The sequence below is a fragment of the Giraffa tippelskirchi genome, chromosome 11 (genome assembly GCF_054371585.1).
Source record: "Giraffa tippelskirchi isolate mGirTip1 chromosome 11, T2T-mGirTip1v1.2.pri, whole genome shotgun sequence".
In the NCBI taxonomy this organism is placed as follows: Eukaryota; Metazoa; Chordata; class Mammalia; order Artiodactyla; family Giraffidae; genus Giraffa; species Giraffa tippelskirchi.
The window spans coordinates 146,717,130-146,739,618 of record NC_137285.1 but is presented as its reverse complement, the minus strand read 5'-3'; the positions used below and the strand labels follow the sequence as shown (position 1 = coordinate 146,739,618).

Below are 22,489 nucleotides of genomic sequence, written 5' to 3'. Positions count from 1 at the left end.
TATGTCCCCTCCTTCTTGAACTTTCCTCCTACCTCCTTCTCCATCCCACCCCTCTAGGTTGTCACAGAGTCCCGGTTTGAGTTTCCTGAATCATACAGCAAATTCCCATTGGCTATTGGGCTTCCCTTGCGGCTCAGCTGGTAAAGAATCCACCTGTAATGCGGGAGACCTAGGTTCGATCTCTGGGTTGGGAAGATCCCCTGGAGAAGGGAACAGCTACCCACTCCAGTGTTCTGGCCTGGGGAATTCCAGGGACTGTATAGTCCATGGGGTCACAAAGAGTTGGACATGACTGAGCACCTTTCACGTTCACTTTCCATTTATTTTACATACGGTAGTATATATGCTTCCATGCTACTCTCTCCATTCATCTCACCCTCTCCTCCCTCCCAGAAAGACCTTTTTAAAAATGCGAATTTGACCGTTTTACAACTCTGTTTCAAACCCTGTATGGGCTTCCCCTTGTCCTTAGAGCAACGTCTCCCGTCCTTATCCTGGCTTATGAGCCTGTATGCCCTGCCCTTGGCCTCCGCTCACCTTTCTGGACTCACAGGAGGCCCCAGTCAGTGTCCCCCACGGTGCTCCAGCAGCAAGACCTGTCAGCTTTCCCTGCCTCCTGTCCGCCTCGCCGACCTGACTGACGCCTCCTTGCTCTTCGGGGTGCAGCCTCGGAGCACCCCGGTGGGATGCTCTGCTGACAGTAGGCCTCCCTGCTCTGGGTCGCTGTTCGGGTCTGTCCCGGCCCCGGGACGGCGGTCTCTCCGCTTGTTGCCTGACTGGTGCCAGCGTGGGGGAGAGTGCACAGTACGGCCTCAGCAAGTATCAGCTGAACGAGGGGAACGTGTGGGCACAAAGCTAAGAGAGGTGCAGCACTCTTCTTTTCTCCTGGCACGGTGACTTCTGGATACTGCGTTCGGCTCTGGGCGGTTTATTTAAGAGGGGTAAGCTAGCGTCACAGAACAGGGGGCCGGGGAGGTGGAGTCTGCAAATCAGGATGTCGGGCTAATGACTCCCTTTAGATCTTTCAGTGGGAAGAGAGGATGAAGGAGGAAGTGAAGCCAGGCCATGACTCTTGAAGAGCTGCCTCTGAGGGAGACGTCACAGGGTTCCAGAAGACTGGCCCCAGAAGACGAAGACGCCCAGCTCTGGGATTATGGCTGCTTTCTGAGCGATTGAGCTGCTTGTTGCTGGAGATATTCAAGCAGAATACTTCCCCAAAGTCTGAGAGGGCTTCTTCTAGCTCTGACAAAATGGCATCCCCAGGGCAGAGAGGACTAACAGCTTCTGGTAACGCTGGTTCTCAATGGGGAAAAGTTTGCTGCTGAAAAACCTCACGAAAAGGTGCTTTTAGAGACGTCGACTGCCACACTGTCCATCTCCAGACTAGCGCTCTGACCCATACGAGTTCTGGGCATCTGGCACCGGGATCCTGGCACAATTGTGGGGAGAGGCAGGCAGGAGGCTGCGGCTCGGTCTCTGCCTTAGGTGACTGTGATGACCCCAGGCTGTAGGCCCTTCACCCTGAACTCGAACTTGGCCCCACCTCCTTGAGGGTCAGGAGGAGGAGTTTCCTGGCTCAACACCCCTTCCTGCCAGAGGCCTTCTGCTAATGTGCCAGCCGCTCCTGACACCTGGCGGAGAGGGGCCTGCTCCAGCTTTGAAGCGGAGCCAGCAGGGAGCGGCTGCCAGCGCGAGTCTGTACCGATCCACTGGGTCGGGGAGGGACCCTGGCAGGCCGGGCCTCGGGGCTGGAGAGAGGGGGCTCTCGGGGAGAAGGAGAGGCACTTGGGTTCAGGCTGGCTCTGAGCAGAAACATGTGGAGGGTGGAGTCCTGGGCAGCGGCTGGAATGGAGAAAGAAAAGAGCGCTTGGCAGGGTCTGAGCCCGTCCCGAAGGGGCTGGCTGTTCTCGCCCTCCCATGCTGACTTCCAACAGCTGGGATGGGCTGGCTGGCTGGGCGATAGGTGGGTGCCAAGGAAGCAACAGTTTTCAGCCTGAATCTGTGACTTGCCAACTTCCTATTCGCCCTGAAAGGTCAGCACCCCTGGTCGAGTGGCAGAGATGTATTGGTTTTTTTGCAGTTCAGCGGGGACCCAACCCCGCCCAGCTCTACAGCTCCCTGCCAAGTTTCCTTTTCTCAGCAAGTCATGTTTTCTCTCGGAGCTTCAGTTTCCTCATCTGTAAAGAGCAGATAATTCTAGTTCCCAATTCACAGGATTCTGGCGAAGATTCATTTATGGTGATACGCTGTGTCTATTCTACTGTTATATATTACTGGTATACATAGTAATCACTCAAAGTCAGTGTTAGCTGCCACCCATAAGCGTGTTCTAGCTGGTTTCAGGTGATGGAAGCGCTCAAAATAGTCAATAAAAATATAGCTCAGAGGGAGTGCAGCCAGTGCCTGACCGGGCACAGGCTCTCAGGTGGAAGCGAGCTATCCTGTTTCAAGTCCACTTTCTGGGGGGGCTGGGGCTGGCGAGAAGCCCCCAGGCCTGCACTTCCTCTGGGAGTTCCCATGAGCCGCGTGGTTCATGGGTGAAGCTGACGGTGAAGGGCGGCTCCAGGGCTGCCTGGGATCCGGGGACACCTCTGTGGAGTCTGCCTTAATGTCAGGGCCATGAGTGAGGACGAAACCGCAGCCTGGCTACCTCCTCCAGGTATTGCCACGGTTTCCTGCGACACTTCCTCAGGGCTGCCCGGCCGCGGGGCTGCGTTGGAGACCGCCTTGTGCTGCACGAGCTGCTTCAAGTCCAGGCCCTCCGAGCGGCGTGGGGCGTCCAGGCTGTGGCTCTCCCTGGGCTCCGGGCTGCACTTCCAGGGGGCCCCAACCCGCACCTGCCCTCAGCGCCTGATAAGCTGGACCCAGAGAGCGTGGGCAGCAGCGACAATTACAACTACATAGCGTCCGTTAGGGGCTTAGCTGGTCAGCGCTGTGCATCCGTCACTGCACTTTCTTCTCACGTTAATCCTCTGAGGTAAGATGGACGGATGTCTTCACTGAGAACACAGGGCTTCAGAAACTGGACCAGGGTTTTCAAGCTAGAAGCGACAGAGCTGTAATCCAAACACAGGCCCCTCTGACTCTAGTACAGGTCCTGGGCCACCTGCAGCTGCTCCAGCTGAGACATGGCCGTGGCTTCCACTGTTGGGGGCGCTGTCCTTTCTGCCACTCCTGTAGAGCCGCGGCCCCCACGGGGGCTGGAAGCCGAGGCCTGGACACTGCTTCTTCCCTGGAGACACCGTGAAGGCCCTGCTTGGCCATTCCGGCTCCTTGATCCTGGTCTCTCCCCAGAAGCCTCGTAGCTGGGGCTGGGGGCAACTGTTCCCTGCTCTTAAGATAAAACCCACATCCAGCGCATGGCCTGTGAGGCCCTCCCTTCTTCTCCCAGCCCCCCGGCTCCCCCAGGGCACCCAGGTCCTCACTGGCTTCTTTCCAGGCTGCTTACTTGCCTGAGACGGCCTTTCCCTCTCCCTGCTCCCTTCCTAAATTCTGCCCACCCTCTTCCTTTTACTTGTTTTTCTCTTTTTTATATTTTGAATTATAAAAGCATGACAGCATATTTACAGGACGCTTGGAAAATACAGATCAAAGTTACATATAGTTTCATTATATATTACAACTACTTTTTAAGTAGATAAATTAAGATTTTTAGTTGGAGTTTCAATATCAAACTCTCAAAATTAATAGAATGACTACAGAAAAGTAGAAGGATGGAATGGACCTGAAAAGCACCATGGACCAATTCGACATAAAGCTTATACAATTTTCACACAACAGTAGGGTATAAATTCAAGTTACCATAGATCATAAACTAGGAGACACTGGAACATATCCAGGGACATAAGCCAAGGTGGAAAAACTTCATGGTTTAAAGGTATTGAAATCACACAGAGTGTTCTTTTATCTACACCTTTTTCATTTTAAATACAATATTTAAATCTTCAGAAAATCACACAGAATAACAGAAAAAACATCTGTGTACCCACTAGCTAACTTCCTCTCCAATCTTCACATTTTGCCATCCTTGCTTCAATGTTTAAAAGCTTTGTAAGCTATTACATGTACTGTTTAGAACACCTGGACACCCTCCCTCTACCTTCCTCCTCAGAGATCCCGCTGGAACTTGAGGGCTTAGCTTTCATTCATTGAAACTTGGGCTTGGCACCCGTCTGCATGTTTTCATACTGTTGTTGACTCACACAAATGTTTACATTCTTAAAACATGATATAACTTTGCTTTGCCTGTTCTCAAACTCTATGCATCATTCTGTAACTCGCCATTTTGAGATATATCAGTGCTGATGCATATATATCTCCCTGTATTCACTTTATTACTTAAGAAAAAACTTCTCTATTTGGCACGGTAGGATCCCCGTGGTATCAAACCTGCGTCCGTTGCATTAGAAGGTGGATTCTTAACCACTGGACCACCAGGGAGGTCCCATCTCCCTGCATTCATTTTAGCTGCTGTAGAGAATTCCATGGGATGGAGATAAGACACTTTGTCCTTTCTACTGCGTGGCGACAGGCAGAGGGCTTCACTGGTAGCTATTACAAATAATGCTGCATGTCTCAGACTCAGCCACACCTCATTAACTTTTTTTTTTTTTAATATTATGTAACTAGTTCCCTGCACATGGCAAATTCAAATTTGTTTTTCAGAACTTTCTGGAATTTTTTTCCAAACATTTTCCTCTTTTTAAAAAAATTTTATTGGAATCTAGTTGCTTCACAATTCTGTGTTCGTTTCTCCTGTACAGCAAAGTGAATCAGCTGTATGTATACACGTACGCCCTCTCGTTTCTTGAACTTTTTAAGATTTGCCCAAATTGCTTCCAAGTGATTATGCCAATTTACACTCCCACTAGCAGAGTATGCGAGTTCCCGCAGTTCCACGCCCTCACCAATACTTGCATTATCTCACTTTAAAATTTTTGCCAGTTTGATGACTGTGAGGGGGTATCTCAACTTAATTGGCATTTCCCTGATAACTAGCGAGTTTGGCCATGAAAATATGCCCGAATGTTTGGTAGTTGTTAGGGTTTTCTCTTCTGTGTATTAGCTCTTCATATCTTTGGACTATTTTTCTATTGAGGTCCTTCATCTTTTTCTTATGCACTTGTAGGAGTTCTTTATAGACAATTCTAGAGACTAAAAATATTCTGTAGACTGATTTGTTGTTAGTTACATAGGTAACTTCTTCAGGTCTCTGGCTTGTCTTTCAACTTTGTTTGTGGTATCTTTTGCTGAATAGACACTTTTCATCCTCCTTCTCTGGTGGGTGAGGGTTCAGCACTGGCACTGCTGTGGCCCGGTTTGTTTGCCATCAGGGAGCTCGTGTTTCCCAGCAGATACTTCTTTCTCTAGAATGTCCGCTCCACGAGGGCAGGGGCTTTGTTTCGTTCACTGCTTTCAGCAGCAGCAGGTGATGGCATTCTCCTTCAACACTGGCTGAATGACTGAATAAGTGAACGCAGTTTTGTGGTCAGTTTATCAACCTCGCCCACTGGGGTTGGGCTTAAAGAATTTCTATCTCGTTTAAGAATTTTTTAACTAGCTGGTGGCAATAAAATATTTTCTTCTAACCTCTTTTGAGAGTATGATAGCTTTGCATTTTACAGTTAGGTCTGTAATCCAGTCTTCCCGGGTGGCACAGTTGATAAAGAATCCACCTGCCAATGCAGGAGACTTGGGTTCAATCTCTGGGTCAGGAAGATCCCCTGGAGGCAGAAATGGCAAACTACTCCAGTATTCTTGCCTGGCAGATTCCATGGACAGAGGAGCCTGGCGGACTACAGTCCACAGGGCAGCAAAAGAGTCAGACGAGGCTGATCACACACGCACGCATGGATTTTTCTGTAATCTACATGAAACTGACTTCTGCATATGGTCTGAAGTAGTGGTCTAATTTAATTTTATCCTAGAGGATAAACATCAACTGAAAAAAAATGGATGATGTAACAGTTGTGAGTTAATTTTTATTTGGGGCAAAACGAGGACTACAACCTGGGAGATAGCACCTCAGATAGCTCTGAGAAACTGCTCTGAAGAGGTAGGGGGGAAGCTCAATATACACTGATTTTGGTGAAGGGGGTACATGCAATCAGGAACACATTTTTGCAGGAAGTTGCTGCTAGTCTTGTGAAGTTTACTGCTAGCCACAAGGAGCAGATGTCTCCATTAATGATTTTAGTGCTTTTCTAGGTATAAGGAGAGGCAAGGATTGGACTCATAAAATCTCTTCTTGAAAATATTTAACTATCTGAAGGGCTGTTCTGCTAGTTCTCCCAAGAACACAGAGTGCCTTATTCCTAATGAACCCCATTCAGGGTGTGTTGAAGGTCAGCTGCTGCAGTGGCTTAATCCTTGTAGAGACAGATGGCAAGTCCCAATTTTTAGTGGGCATTATGATGGCCTTGGGCTTCCCTGGTGGTTCAGACGGTAAAGAATTCACCTGCAATGTGGGAGACCTGGGTTCGATCCCTGGGTTGGGAAGATCTGCTAGAGAAGGGAACGGCTACCCATTCCAGTATTCTGGCCTGGAGAATTCCACAGATTATACAGTCCATGGGGTTGCAAAAAGTCGGACACAACTGAATGACTTTCACTGTCATGATGGCCTTACAATAAGTCTTAGTAGTTGATAGGGCTAAGACTTATTGCAAGACCATCAGGCTTCCCTGGTGGCTCAGGAGGTAAAGAATCTGCCTGCAATATGGGAGACCTGGGTTCGATTCCAGGTCTGGGTTGGGAAGATCCCCTGGAGGAGGGCACGGCACTTCAGTTTTCTTGCCTGGAGAATCCCATGGACAGAGGAGCCTGGCGGGCTGCAGTCTAGGGGGGTCGCAAAGAGCTGGACATGACTGAGCGAGGAAGTGCACCCAGAGAACACAGTTGACAGAGCAAGTTCATCTCTTACAGATCCTTCAGGGCCCCGATTCAACATCTCTGCCCTATGGGCAAGCTTCTCCTAATTTACCAGGTTGGGCTAGGTAACCTGTTTATACGTCCCTGTAGCACTGAGCTCTTCATTTATTTAATGTCTGCCTCTCTATCGGTTTGCAAGTTCTTCGAGGGCTGGAACCGTATCTGTTTTGCTCACTGTCATAGCTCCTCCACAAGCACAATGACTGGCACATAACAGGCACTCAATAAATATTTGGTAAATGAAAGAATGGGGAGGGAAAGGATAGTCTGTTTGGGTGAAAGGCCTTTGGGGCAACAGCGACACTGTCAGATGGCAGGTCAGACCTGCGGAGGAGATCTATGCAGGGTGATACTGCAGGCGAGAGGCATAAAGACATTCTAGATTTTTTAGGAGTCTATATGCTTTCAAAGCGCTGTATGTACTCAGCATATAACCACGACAAAAGAGCTGCTCCTATTAAACATATATTACTGCCTGGGAAGTTTGGCTTTCAGAGAGGGGGAAGTGAGTTAAATAGGATTTCAGGTGACAAGAGTGAGAAGGAAATGCAATTCCTTTGAATTCAGTCAGTTCTAAAATGGCAGAATGAGATGGGCATGCAAAGCTCTAAAGTGGTTCTCAGAGAGTGGTCCCAGACTGTGAGCATCACCTGAGAGCCCATAGGAAACAGGAATTCTGAGCCCCGTCTCAGACCCACTGAACTCTGAGGACGGGGCCTGGCCCATCTGCCGTTTAACAAGCTCTGCGGCTGATTCTGATGCACTCTCAAGTTGGAGAGCCACTGCTTTAAATCTCCATCCTTGGGCCATGTGAGCCTTGGATGGGTTACAGGTGTGAGGGTCCCCCTGGCCCAGCGGGGAGGAGGCCAGAGCCTGTAGGCTAACCACAGGCAGTCTTGTCTTTACCCTACTTTTTGTTACGTATTATTTTCTGAGTGTTGTGAAGGGGAAGAAGGCCAGAAAGCGGTACCTTAGGGAACCCAGGAACTTCTCACTTATTTAATTTTTACATCGAAGTATAGTTCATTTCCAACGCTGTGCTAATTTCTGCCGTACAGCAGGGTGATTCCGTTATACACACGTATATTCTCTTTTTAATATTCTTTTCCATTACGGTTTATCCTGGGAGATTGGACACGGCTCTCTGTGCCGTACGGTAGGACCTTGTTGTTTACCCATTCCGTATGTAACAGTTTGCATCTGCTAACCCCAGACTCTCAGTCTATCCCTTCCCACTGGCCACCGCAAGTCTGTTCTCTATGTCTGACTTCTCACTAATTAAAAAAAAAAAAATCTGATAATAATAATCCCAACATTATTTTAACAGCAAGAAAATATTATTTATTGAATGTCCATAATGTGCTAAGCAATTTACATATATATGTATATTTTTTTTGTTGTTGAAATCTTACAGCCGCCCTATGGTTTAAGTATTAGCCACATTTTTCAGACATGGCAAACAGGGCTTAGAGAAGTTAAGAGAGATCCTCAAGGTCATGCAGTCAATAGACACAGATGGTGTGGACACTCAGGTCTTTCTAATCCTGTGATGCCTGTGCTCTTAGAGGTCAGGGTTAACACCATTGCTTCTAACATTTTTGCTCTATGCCAGGCATCGTTTTAATCACGTGATATGTGGCTTCAATTATTACAACTATGATTATTCGCACTTTACAGATGAGGAAACTGAGGCTCAAAGAAATTAAATAACTTTCCCCAGGATATAAGCTGGAACCAGGATTTGAACTCAAGAGCTCTGGCTTGAATCTCCCTGGTGGTCCAGTGGTTAAGAATCTGCCTGCCATTGGTTAAGAATCTGCCTGCCATTGTGTTCAGAGCAAAGCCCAGACTCTGCCTCAACACAACAGCCAGGCACTGGGATGCCAGGAACCTGCGCTGGATGGATACAAGCTGACCAGTTGGAAGACTCCTGCTTCTAAGTGTTTGTAATTTCTACATTCTTCTGGCTTTTCTGAAATTTCTTGGATTTCTTTACTGCACATGTGTTGTTCTTACAACTTAAAGGGAAAGGATGAAAGAAGCAAAAAAAAAAAAGAATCCGCCTGCCAATGCAGAGGACACAGGTTCAATCCCTGGTCCGGGAAGATTCTGTAACTCTCAGGGCACCTAAGCCCATACGCCACTACTGTTAACCCCGTGAGCCACAACTACTGAAGCCCTAGAGCCTGTGCCCTGCAACAAGCGAAGCCACCGCAAAGAGAAGCCCGCGTCCCGCACCTAGAGAGTAGCCTCTGCTCACTCCAACTAGAGAAAGCCCACACACAGCAATGAAGACCCAGCGCAGCCAAAATACATACATAAATACATACATACATACATAAAAAGAACCTTCCCTGAAGGTGGGGAGAGGTGGTATTAAAATGCCATCAAAAGTGGTCTCTTACTTATTAAAAAAAAAAAGAAGTTTGGCTCTAGTTGAATGCTTTTAACCGTCAGGAAAGCCGCCCAGTCCATGGACGAGGGAGAGGAAGATGCTATGGTGACCGTTTAGGGATACAGTAACTTAACAACCTCCACTCTGCACAAGTCGGGGATGGAACGGGGTTCTGGCCGGGTGCTGTCGGGGGGTCTGCTGGCTCTCCCCCCGAGCTGTGTTTCCGGCTCACACCTGCCGCCCTAGGCCTGGCCGAGGTGCCGCATGTCAGTCGGGCGCACGTGGGGCTACTCCTGCTCTGCAGGCTGTGGTCACAGCTGCTTGTGGACCACATTCCTTTACGCGCACATCATCAGGGGCTGCAGCCTGCTCCCGCCGCCTGTCCCCACCTCGGGGCCACGAATACCGTAAGCCCAGCAGTGAGACGGGAGAGGCCAGCGCGTCTTCCAGCCACGGCCACTGCCTTGCGGGGGCCTCGCCATCCCCCCTGCCACTGGCAGTTCTGGTCAGAAGCTGGGGCTCATGTGTGAGGAAGCTGGGATCCTGACCTTCAGGACGAGATGGGAAGAGCTCAGACAGTCAGAGGGGCACATTCTGGGGTGGATACGATTTTTCCACACGCACGCACCAGCTGGAGTGGGGTGGGGAGAGAATGGAGCTGGGGAGGCGGGGTCGACACTGAAGCCTGAGTCCTGAAGTCATCTCTAATTTTGTAGCCTGTCTCCTGACGCTTGCCTTGGGCCCTTCTGCTGTTGATTCTGGCGTCCCCACCATTCCTTCACGTTCCTGGCTATTAGCGTGGACCACGCTTCCCCCCTGCCCAGATGGAAAGGTCTGAAGTTCTAAAGAACAAGAGGGTTTCCTGGTGGGGGTGGTGATGGGGGGTGGTAAGCTTCTGAGCACAGCTAGGGGAAGGTCACTCCAGAAGCCCCTGGATATCAATACTTGTAAGAATCTGTGGATTTTAGAGGGTTCCGTTCCTTCTAGTCTAACCTTGCAGTGCTTACTACATCAGGTGGTTTGGAAGCATCTGGGAGGTGGGTGGGGCCGAAGACCACATAGAAGGTTCGCCCTCGGGCCCACCTGCTACCTTTCAGGTGCGGGAAACGGGGACAGCAGCTGCTGCAGAGTGACGGAGACCAAGGTGATGTGTCACCAAGTGCCCGCAGGCTGTGATCGGCACCCCAGGGATCCTCTTCTAAATCAGATGTCAAGTTCCTTGGTGGGGGGTGGGGCACAGGAACTATAATCTTATTCATCACTGCACCCCTAGAGTGCAGAAGAGATCCTGGCACAAAACTGGCCCTCAGTAAATAGCTGATGAGCGACTTCTCTGGCGGTGCAGTGGTTAAGACCTCACCTTCCAGTGCGGTTGGATCCCTGATCAGGGAGATAAGATTCCCACATGCCTTGGGGCCAAAAAGCCAAAACATAACACAGAAGCAATATTGTAACAAATTCAATAAAAACTTAAAAAAAAATGGTCCACATAAGAAACCTTTAAAAAATATTTGATAAGAGGAAATACTGAGACCTGCTATGTCGTGGATGAACCTTGAAAACATAAGGCTACCTGAAAGAAACCAGTCACAAAGAACCATACATCGTACAATTCCATTTATTTTAAGTGTCTTGAACAGGCAAATTTATAGAGACAGAGTGTAGTTGTCGAGGGCTAGGGAGGATGGAGGCGTGGATTAGGGAGCAATGGCTGAGAGCAGCAGAATTTCTTTTGGGGGTAATTAAAATGCTCTAAAATTGATTGTGGTAATGTGAGTATATGGTTGAACCTTGAGCAACCCGGGTTTCAACTGTGCAGGCTCACTTACATGTGGATTGTTTTCAATAGTGAATACAGAAGGTGCAGCTGGTTGAATCCACAGACGCTGAACCTGTGTATATGGAACCAAGTGTATGGAAGTTCTGTGTGTATGGAGAGCGGACTAAGAGCTCTACTTGGATTTTCAACTGCACAGAGGGGTCGGTGTCTCTAACCTCCTCCTCGTTCACTAGTCAACTCTACTCTGTACATATACTTGATCAACTGATTTAGGGAAGCTGGGCATTTAAAAAAAATTATTACTCAGACTTTCCTAGAGCAGTTTTAGGTTCACAGTGAACTTGAGGGGGTTTCTCAAATGCCTTCTACCCCCACAGATGCACAGACTCCCCCATTATCAAAGCCCCCCCTCCCACCGGCACATTTGCTACAGTCGTTGAACCTACACTGACACATCATCACCCAAAGCCCAAGTTTAGATTTACGCTTCACTCTTGGTGTTGCACGTTCTGTGGGTTCGAACCAATGCATCTGTCACGGATGCTGTGTGCTGTGTGCTCAGTTGCTCAGTTGTGTCTGACTCTTTTCGACCCCATGGACTGTAGCCCTCCAGGCTCCTGTTCATGGGGATTCTCCAGGCAAGAATTACTGGAGTGGGTTGCCATGCTCTCCTCCAGGGGATCTTCCCATCCTAGGGATCGAACCCAGGTCTCCCACATTATAGGCGGATTCTTTACCGTCTGAGCCACAAGGGAAGCTGACGAATACTGGAGTGGGTAGCCTGTTCCTTCTCCAGGGGATCTTCCTGACCCAGGGATCAAACCAGGGTCTCCTGCATTGCAGACGGATTCTTTACCAGCTGAGCTGCTAGGGAAGCCCATCTGTCATGTATAAGACAGAATATTTCCTAAAAATCCTCTGTTTTAGCATTTTTCAAAAAATAAGACTTTTGCTACACTTCTATTTGCTGCCTTAGCTCAGATTTTCAGCTAAATAAGTAAAAGTTAACTGAGGCATAGCCCAGCTACCTCATTTGGTTAAAAAATGTGAATAACAATGAAACCAAACACAGAAATTAGGGGGCTCTAACTATTTCTGCCAAGTCTTCCTGGTTCTGGACTAATACTGAAAACCATCTTTTAGCATAAATAATACAATTTCTCTCTCCCTCAGTCGGGGTTTATCACCTTCATGCTTTCCAGCCTCAAACCTCAACCCCCTTCATCACAAGACGCTGCCAAAGCTTGCGCCATATTTTCTCAGAATGTCCTTTAGGGATATTTGTTTGTGTGCATGCCTGTGTGAGTGTGCGAGCCGGTGTGAGTGTGTTTGCCTCTTCATCTCACCACCCCCCAACTCTATCTGCAGACCCTAAGGCTCCCCACAGAAACCACCAAAGATCATTTGGCTTCCTCCTGGAGATGCAGAAAGTGAATATTATGTTTTGGGGCAAATCCCAAATAGACCCCTCTCCAAATGCCAGTTCCTTCCCTATCGGTTTTACTCTCTCCTAACGGTGTGTTTGTCTGCATACGCTGCAGTTATCTCTCAGAAGCCTGAGCCAGAGAGGGGCTGAGTTGACTTCAGGAGCCTGGGAGACATACCTGGCAGCCTTCTGAGTGAGCTCCAGGGGGAAATCCGGGCACAGTAATTGCAGCAAGCAGTGATATTCCCTCATGGTCAGCAAATCTGCAGCAAAATGGAGAGGAAGGTGTCAGATCTCAGAGGGGCAAGTCACCGCGGTCTTTTCAGTCATTTCAGGGGTTTCAGACCTACCCTAGGTAAAACTGCTCTTTTTTAAACAAATTTTTATTGGAGGATAATTGCTTTACAATATTATGCTGGTTTCTGCCACACATCAACATGGATCAAGGTGAGTCACTATTAAGGTTGCGTTAACCCAAGGGTGAGATTTTAAGATCAATATTTCTACAAAGTTTTTCCAGGATGGGAGGCACCCAGCTATAACATTTTGGCCAAAGGAGCTTCACTGGTTTGAGAGATGGTTGGGTAAGAAGGGAGAATTAGAGGGGCAACTTTATTAGCCTTCTCAGTTTGATTTTCCTGGTGTCTGAAAATCCGCAAAAATGAGTCATTTCAAAGCTGGCTAAATTTGCTGAAATTCTCTGGCATGGCAGCCTTCACCACAACATGCTCAAAGACCATCCACAGAATATCTGGAAGCAGTGCTAAGGCAGAGGCAGTCTTGCAGCGTATGGGGGGACAGGAATCCAGCAGGGCCACCCACAGCCCTTCTTGCTCCGTCACCCAGTGCGCGCAGGCTGGCTTCTTTTGGATGCCCACACGCTAATCTGGCCTTCCTACTGTAGGAAGCCAAGACCCAAGGTCCACAATCCAGGCGACCGAATGACTCCTGATACCCAGAAGCAGTGCTTTGGGAGAGATGAGCCAGGATGAGGCTCCGTGGCTCAGCAGAAAACCCAGAGAGGTAAACTCAGAGGGCTTTACAGAATGTCAGGGAGAGGAAATACACTGACGCCTAAAGGGTGTTTGGGGGTGATTTGAGGGAATAGCATTGAAACATATACGTTACCATGTGTAAAATAGATAACCGGTGTGACTTTGATGTATGAAGCAGGGCACCCAAAGCCGGTGCTCTGGGACAACCTGGAGGGAGGTGGGGAGGGAGGTGGGGAGGGAGGGGGAAGGGAGGTTCAGACGGAGGAACCCATGTGCACCGGTGGCCGATTTATGTTGACGTGTGGCAGAAAGCAGCACAATATAGTAAAGGAATTATCTTCCAACTAAAATTTAAAAAAAAAAAAAAGAAAAAAAAAGTTGTTTTGTTACTGCGTGTCCCAAAGCTGAGGGATTTTAGATCAGTCAGGCAGCTTCAATCCACAAGTATTCCATATACCAAAGCATTTCAGATACAGAAGGACATGCTGACGGTAAAGCAGGATGGAGCAACCCAGAAGCCCTCCTAACGGGGAGCCTGGGTGAGAGAAGGGAGCCCAGAGGGCAAGGCCACACTGGGGGAATGAAGATGCTGATCACAGGCACTTGGTTTCTTTGGACCTAAGTTAGCTCAAGCCACAGGAATCCAGATCTCCTGTCCCTGCGAGTTCGGTTGATGCTTTTCCAAGATAAAAACCCCAAATCCCCAGGGATAGGCCTGGGTTTCCTACTACTTTTTCATCAAGGCTCAATTCAAGGTGAGGGCACAGAGTCAGACCAACCACACTGCCAAAGTCAGGGACAGCAAAGGGACAGACTCAACGTCAGTGTGGGTCAGAGGATCAAGATGGCTTTTGTGGCCTTCATCTCGGCCACAACAGGGTGTGCGCTTTCCTCTCCTCACTCGCCTGACCTCGGGCACCAGCCTGGTAGGAGGTTTTGTTCTTCAAGGGAAAGAGTAACAGCTACTTGTGGGCTCGAGGACTTGGGGTGAGGGACAGGAAAAACGAAATGGAGAAAAGCCACAGAATTGAACGTGTTCCTGCTTCCTTTTCACTCCAAAGCTCCCTGTGCAGAGAGGAGTGAGTTCTGACATGAACTAAATAAAGTTCTGTCTTTGAATCATTAAAGCTCTTCTAGGCCAAGATTTAGAGAAGGAAATGGCAACCCATTCCAGTATTCTTGCCTGGAGAATCCAATGGACAGAGGAGCCTGGTGGGCTACAGTCCACGGGGTCGTAGGAGTTGGACACGACTGAGTGACTGAACTGAATTGAACTGAGGGTAAGATTTGGTGGATGGATCTGATACCATTCTTGGGGGTGGGGGGGAAGTATTTCCCAGTTATTCATATTTATCCCCCAAATTATCTGCAAGATACTCATGGGAAGATAAACAGCATGAAGGAAAATGAGAAGTGGAGAGAGAGTTGTGACACCTGCCCCCCGTCCCCCCGCTTATTTAATCAAGAAAGACAATGCCGGGACTCCATCTTAGCCTCTAGCCTCCTGGTTTTCCTGCCCTCAGCAGTTTTTAGGTTCTTGATGATATTTTAACTCATGTGTTTCAAATACTTGCTTCCTAAGGATAGAAGAATAATTTATGAAAATAATTCTGTTCTCCAAAGCATCGCCAGTTCTGGGAAACACTAAATAGATCACAGAAAAACAGAATACATCCTGTTCACCACTTCTGGAACTTGACATTCCCAAATGTAAAGTGAAGAAGACAGTCAGATAGAGACGAATGAAAGTGTGTATTTCCACAACTTTGGCTACCTTAATTGTGGAAGACGGCAGTTCTGTTAAAGCAGACTCAGGATAATATCAGGGCCAGTTGCTTTCAGGGCAGAGGCATCTGTCACCTGGAAGCACCCCTGGGTGCACAGTGGGTGTCTGGGAGAAGGTGAGCAGTTAAGTCTTGTCCCTGAATCAGAGCATTGATGAGCAAAGGAGAGCTGTCCTCCTCCTGACCCTCGGGCTCGGGTTCAAACCTTGCCTCTTCGGTTCCCCAGGTGGGCAGCCTCGGGCAAACTGCTCGGTCTCGAGAAATCTCAGTTTCTCATCTGTGAAACGAGAATAATGACACCTACCTTTCAGAGCTCAGGTCAAGATTAAAAGAGATGATGTCTAGAAAGTACTCAGTGGAATGTCTAGAACACAGTAATGCCAAACAACAGGAGCTATTTGGTTTTGTTTTTAGTGTTCATTCATTTACTTATTTAATTTCTGGCTGTGCTGGATCTTAGTTGTGGCACTAGGGATCTTCAGTCACGGCACGCCGGATCTTTAGTTGGGCCATGTGGAATCTAGTTCCCTGACCAGGGATTGAACCCAGGCCCCCTGCATCAGGAGCACGGAGTCTTAGCCACTGGACCACCAGGGAAATTGCTTGGTTTTGTTTTTGAACCCTGGGGGCAAAGGCAGGAGATGAAAGGAGAAAGAAGTTTCTTGCTGAGTTTAAAGCTTAACCCCTTGGGAGTGTTCTGCCTTGAAAATTCTGCCAGGTTGTTTGAGTCAAACCTGTTTTTGAATACTCTTCTGCAGGCTGCATTTTATGCCTCCTCCGTTCCCAGGAAGATCCCCTGGACAAGGAAATGGCAACCCACTCCAGTATTCTTGCCTGGGAAATCCCATGGACAGAAGAGCCTGACAGGCTACAGTCCATGGTGTTGCAAAAGAATTGGACATGACTTAGCAACTAAACAACAAGAACAACAATATGTGGAGGAGGGCATGGCAACCCACTCCAGTATTCTGGCCTGGAGAATCCCACCGACAGAGGAGCCTGGCGAGCTATACAGTCCATAGGGTTGCACAGAGTTGGACACAACTGAAAGGGCTTAGCACGCACGTCATTCCCAGCAAGCTGGCGGCCTCCCCAGCTCAGAGGCTCCAACTCAGCCATTGGTTAATCCTAAATGCTCCTGGCTTTGGGTCCTTTGGCTCTAAAGAGCTCTCCAAGATCTCGAAGATCTGCCTTGCGGGCAGCCCCTTTGTGCTTCAGGAATAACAATAGTGAGTCAGACAGTCGCTGAGCTCTGTGCTCAGGCTCTGAGGTAGCTTGCTTAACCTCACGACAACCTCATGAGATAGACTCCAGTAGTCCCAGCCTCACTGCACAGATAAGGACATGAAGGCTTGGAGAGATGAAGTTATCTAGGAAGTGAGAAGAGAAGGGTCCAGAGCTTGGGGGACAGGAAGGGGACTTGGCTTCCCAGAGCCGTGGCTTCCTAGGCTGGGAGGGGAAAGGCAGTGAAGTGAAAGGCGCTCAGTCGTGTCCGATTCTTTGCGACCCCATGGACTATACAGTCCATGGAATTCTCCAGGCCAGAATACTGGAGTGGGTAGCCTTTTGGGCCCAAGGGCTGGATGGGCTTAATGATGATAACAATACTTAGAGCGAACACTTACTGGGCACTTACCCTGGACCAGATACAGTTCTTCCAAGCACAGCTCCTCCTTGCCCCGTCTCATCTAGTCTTCACTGTGGTTATCCCCATTTCACAGACACAAAAACTCAGATCAGGCTTAACTGGTGGAACCGGAATCCAAGCTCTGGCAGTCTGGCTCCAAAGTTTACTAACTTTGTAAAAGTAACTAACATTTTCCACACCTTGATCTTATCAACGGTAATGGGTGAAGGCTTAAAAGCTTGTTCTCCACTCCAAACAAACTGTAGGGACTAAATAGCTCCAGGTGAACTGGATCAAGGAGACAATTCAAGTGAATCGGGATTTTTTGCACGTAAGAAATTGAGTCTGAAAGGCCCTAATTACTGTCAACAGGAAAGACTGCAGCTCCAGCATCGAGGCCTGTGCTGGGCTGGGGATCCCGGGAAGGCGGGGATGAGAACACCTGTGCCGTGGCTACACGGCACATCCCGCCCACTTGCCGGCACTCTCCACCCCGGCAGGTGCAGGAAGGTAAGCAGTGTGCACCGACAGACGCCTTCTCTAAAGGAATCCCCCCACAATTAGGAAAGCTTCACCCAGCAGGTCCTGAAAGTTCAAAGGCAAAGATATGAGACGACTTTGGTGTAAGATCAAAATCAGAACATCCCCCGCAAACTGGTGCTGCTCTTTTTGTGGGTGGCCAGAGCTGTTAATCTTTCTTATTCTAAACCTTGTAAGAGTCCCATTGACTGTGTGCCTGGCTCGGGGACCAGAGGTCTTGATCCCGCTCCGTCCTATCATCTCAGGAGGCAGCTCGGTACTGTATCGTGGCTCACGGCATGGACTCTGGAGTTAGACTGCCTGGGTCCAGATCTGAGCTTTGCCACTGATTTCAAATTACTGACCTTTAAGCGTTCTATCGGAGAAGGCAATGGCAACCCACTCCAGTGTTCTTGCCTGGAGAATCTCAGGGACGGGGGAGCCTGGTGGGCTGCCGTCTATGGGGTCGCATAGAGTCGGACACGACTGAAGCGCCTTAGCAGCAGCAGCAAGCATTCTATGCCTCAGTTTCAACACCTATAAAGTGCGGATAAGGATAACCAACATCATACAGTTGTGAGTTAATGTAAACTACTGAGAACAAGGGCCCTATCATAAGTGCTCTGTTAGTATTTGCTATTATTATTTTAGAAATAAACAAACAAGGTTTGTTTAAGGTTAATGACTTTTCAGGGAGACAGAGCTAATAAGAGGAGGAAAATTGAGATTCAGATGTTCGCTGGTTTAGCATTCAAAGTCCAGCAAGTGGTACTCTAGGAGGTAGAGTGCCACCGGTAGACTGGTTTGTGGGGGACTTGACTTCTGATGATAGGATTATTTACGCCAGGTGACTTGCAGACTTTATATATAAGGTAAAATACAGATAGAGGAAAACAACAGAATGGGAAAGACTAGCGATCTCTTTAAGAAAATTGGAGGTATTAAGGGAATATTTCGTGCAAGGAAAGGCACAACAAAGGACAGGAATGGCAAGGACCTAACAGAAGCAGAAGTGATTAAGAAAAGGTGGCAAGAATATACAGAGAAACCATACAAGAAATGTCTTCCTGACCCAGATAACCACGATAGTGTGGTCACTCACCTAGAGCCAGACATCCTGGAGTGTGAAGTCAAGTGGGCGTTAGGAAGCATTACTATGACCAAAGCTAATGGAGGTAACCGAATTCCAGCTGAGCTATTTCAAATCCTAAAAGATGATGCTGTTAAAGTGCTGCACTCAATATGTCAGCAAATTTGGATAACTCAGCAGTGGACACAAGACTGGAAAAGGTCAGTTTCCATTCCAATCTCAAAGAAGGGCAAAGAAAGTTCTAACTACTGCACAATTGTGCTCATTTTACATGCTGATACAGTTATGCTCAAAATCCTTCAAGCTAGGCTTTAGCAGTATATGAACCAAGAATTTCCAGATGTAAAAGCTGGGTTTACAAGAGGCAGAGGAATCAGAGATCAAATTGCCAACATTTGTTGGATCATGGAGAAAGCAAGGGAGTTCCAGAAAAACATCTACTTCTGCTTCATTGACTACACTAAAGCCTTTGACTGTGTTCAGTTCAGTTCAGTTCAGTCCCTCAGTCATGTCTGACTCTTTGTGACCCCATGGACTGCAGCACACCAGGCTTCCCTGTCCATCACCAATGCCCAGAGCTTGCTCAAACTCATGTCTATCGAGTTGGTGATGCCATCCAACCATCTCATTTGTGTGTGTGTGTGTATTTGACTGTGTGGATCACAACAAACTATGGAAACAGTTCTAACTGTTGCTTCTTGACCTGCATACCGGTTTCTCAGGAGACAAGTAAGGTGACCACTGTGTGAAATCAAATCTGAGAAGTAGACAGGGCCAGATCAAAAAGGGCTTGCAGGAAAGATTCGCTGATTGTAGTTTAAGTGTAGTAGGAGGCCATTGGAAAATTTTAGGTAAGACAGTGACTTATCAGTTTGTCTGATAAGAGGAGAATAGTAGGAGGATGAGAGGGATACCAGAGACCATTAGGAGTTGTTGCCTACCACAAGTGAAAAGAGTTGGTAGCTTGGAATACTGTGGTTTTTCAGTGTCCATGGAAGGAAATGGAATGACTTAGAATACATTTTAGAGGTGACCACCTTACTTGTCTCCTGAGAAACCTGTATGCAGGTCAAGAAGCAACAGTTAGAACTGGACATGGAACAACTGACTTGTTCAAAACTGGGAAAGGAGTACATCATGGCTGTATATTGTCACCCTGCTTATTTAATTTATATGCAGAGTGCATCATGAGAAATGCTGGGCTGGCTGAATCACAAGTTGGAATCAAGATTGCTGGGAGAAATATCAATAACTTTCGACATGCAGATGATACCACTCTAATGGCAGACAGTGAAGAGGAACTAAAGAGCCTCTTGATGAGGAGAGTGAAAAAGCTGCTTGAAACTCGACACTCAAAAAACTAAGATCATAGCATCTGGTCCCATCACTTCATGGCCAATAGAAGGGGAAAAAGTGGAAGCAGTGACAAATTTTATTTTCTTGGCTCCAAAATCACTGTGGATGTGACTGCAGCCATGAAACTAAAAGAACTTGCTTCTTGGAAGGAAAGTTATGAGAAACCTATACAGTGTATTAAAAAGCAGAGACATTACTTTGCTGACAAAGGTCCATATAGTCAAAGCTATAGTTTTTCCAGTAGTCATGCATGGATGTGAGAGTTGGTCTGTAAAGAAGGCTGAGCATTGAAGAACTGATGCTTTTCAATTGTGATATGGGAGAAGACTCCTGAGAGTCCCCTGGACTGCAAGGAGATCAAACCAGTCAATCCTAAAGGAAATCAACCCTGAATATTCACTGGAAGGACTGATACTGGAGCTGAAACTCCAATGCTTTGGCCATCTGATTCGAAGAGCTGACTCATTGGAAAAGACTGTGACGCTGGCAAAGACTGAGGGCAGGAGGAGGAGGAGAGGGTGGCAGAGGATGAGATGGTTGGATAGCATCACTGACTCAGTGGACATGAAACTGAGCAAACCTTGGGAGCTGGTGGAGGACAGAGGAGCCTGGCGTGCTGCAGTCCATGGGGTCACAGAGTCAGACACAATTTAGCCACTGAACAGCAACCAAAATACAGGTACCTTGCAGGTGGGCAGGGCAATTGTGTTAGTGCAGAGCCCAGACTTTGTAATCAGATGACCTGGCTTCAAAACCTGGTTCCACTAGTTACCAACAGAATGACTTGGACAAGTTAGACAATTTTTCTTTCGTTCCTTTTCCTCTTTTTGGCTGTGCCATGCAGCCTGTGGGATCTTAGTCCCTCTACCGGGATAGAACTTGTGCCCTCAGCAGTAAAAGCTCGGAGTCCCTGCCACTGGCCTGCTGGGGAATTCCCTAGACAACTTTTCTGAACCTTGGTTTCCTCTTAGTAATGGGACTAACAATAGTACCTGCCTAATGTGATTGTTATAAAAATAAAAAGGAGGTAATTTGTATATAAGGTGTTTTTCAAAAAAAATTATCAAAATGCTCAGTAAATGGGAGAAGTGTTTAATAATTATTAACTGAAGTCCTGAAATTAAGGCATCTTTGGACCTAACTAAAGTCCTCAGCACAATGCCCGGATTACAGTACTAAATATCTGTTGAAAGAACAAGTGAATAAAACATGTGCTGCACAGTGACCCAAATGAAGATTCAGAGGGATGCGTTTCCGGTCACCACGTGAACGCAGAGATGGGGGATCTCCAGACACAGGAGGCATGACTGTAAATTTGGGGTAGTGTGAGGAGGTGCCAGGTGCTGGAAATGGAAAATGTCCTGGTTGGTTAGGTGACCCGGCTCTCACTGAACTGAATAAATTACAGCAGGTGTAACTACACTCCACGGCCTTGCTGACCCCCAGCACTTTCTTAGCAAATGCTCAATCCAGTTAACCTGAATATTTATTTTCACTGGGACAGATCACCAGTTTTACCATGAAAATCAGAAGAAGCCTAGGGTTCCCTTCTTAGTAATTCAGTTTACCACTGTTAGAGCTCTGGGGCTTCCCAGGTGGTGCTAGTGGTTAAGAACCTGCCTGCCAACGCAGGAAACCAAAGGGGCTTGGGTTTGACTCTGGGTCAGGAAGATTCCCTGGAGGAGAGCGTGGCAACCCACTCCAGTATTCTTGCCTGGGGAATCCCAGGGACAGAGGAGCCTGGAGGGCTACCTTCCATAGGGTCTCAAAGAGTCGGACACGACTTAAGTGACTTATCATGCATGTACTGTTACAACTCTGGCATGAATACTGGAGTTTTCAACATACCCAACCCCTGACTCAAAATACTGGCTGTCCCCACTCTAATCCTAGAGAGTGATGGATGAGGTTATGATGGCTAAGAAAACTCATCTTGCCAGAAATTAGTCATGCCCAATATGTTCAAGGGCTAACTCGTTCTCACTTCCCCCTTTCTTGGAAAAGAAGGATTGAAGGCCTTCTCTTGTCTTTTCTCCATCTGGTCTTGCCTTCCTGCTGTGGAAACTCTAGGCTCTGAAGCTCTGTGGGGGCAGCTGAGTCATCGCTACATCTTCCTCGCAGACCACCATGTGTGTCCACACATTTGCTCTGAAGAAAACTGCAGCGGTGTGTGGTTGAAGATTCAGATGCCTCTTGCTCTTCCTGGGAAATGGTGCCCTTTCCAGGGTCAGAGTGGTGTCATGAAAGCAAGGATAAAGGAACAAGGGCCATATCTTTGTCCTTTACTCAGAGAAGCCTTCCCCCAAGCCTGAATCGAGGGTTGTTGGTTTGGTTTTTTTTTTTTACCTCGGAAAGTCTGGAGGAGGAACTGGGGTTTAGTCTGAGTTCATTTGCATGAGTGCCTTCAGGCTGAGGGCTGGGACAGGAGCCGGAGATAATGAAATGCTCCCAAGCCACGGGGAATCCCAGAGGACTGAACAGCCTCTAGTTGGCTGGCTGCATGATCTCAGTAGGAACTACCACAGAGCCCAGAGAACACCACAGCCCATGAGTGGACTCTCCAATTTTCAGTTGCCATTGTTTTCAT

At 47.9% G+C, this 22,489-nt stretch overlaps 1 protein-coding gene across 6 annotated transcripts in view; it reads right to left on the bottom strand.

The window, feature by feature from the left end:
* CSTPP1 (centriolar satellite-associated tubulin polyglutamylase complex regulator 1) overlaps window positions 1–22,489 on the bottom strand; it is a 199,755-nt gene that overhangs the window by 12,859 nt on the left and 164,407 nt on the right. For 4 of the 6 annotated variants that reach the window (XM_081538606.1, XM_081538605.1, XM_081538609.1 and 1 more), the window contains one exon: window positions 12,710–12,794. In XM_081538606.1, coding sequence (XP_081394732.1) covers window positions 12,710–12,794 — 85 coding nt within the window. Of the gene's footprint in view, window positions 1–12,709; window positions 12,795–17,821; window positions 17,994–22,489 lie in introns of all 6 variants that reach the window. The other 2 variants (XM_081538608.1, XM_081538607.1) reach the window with 1 other exon arrangement.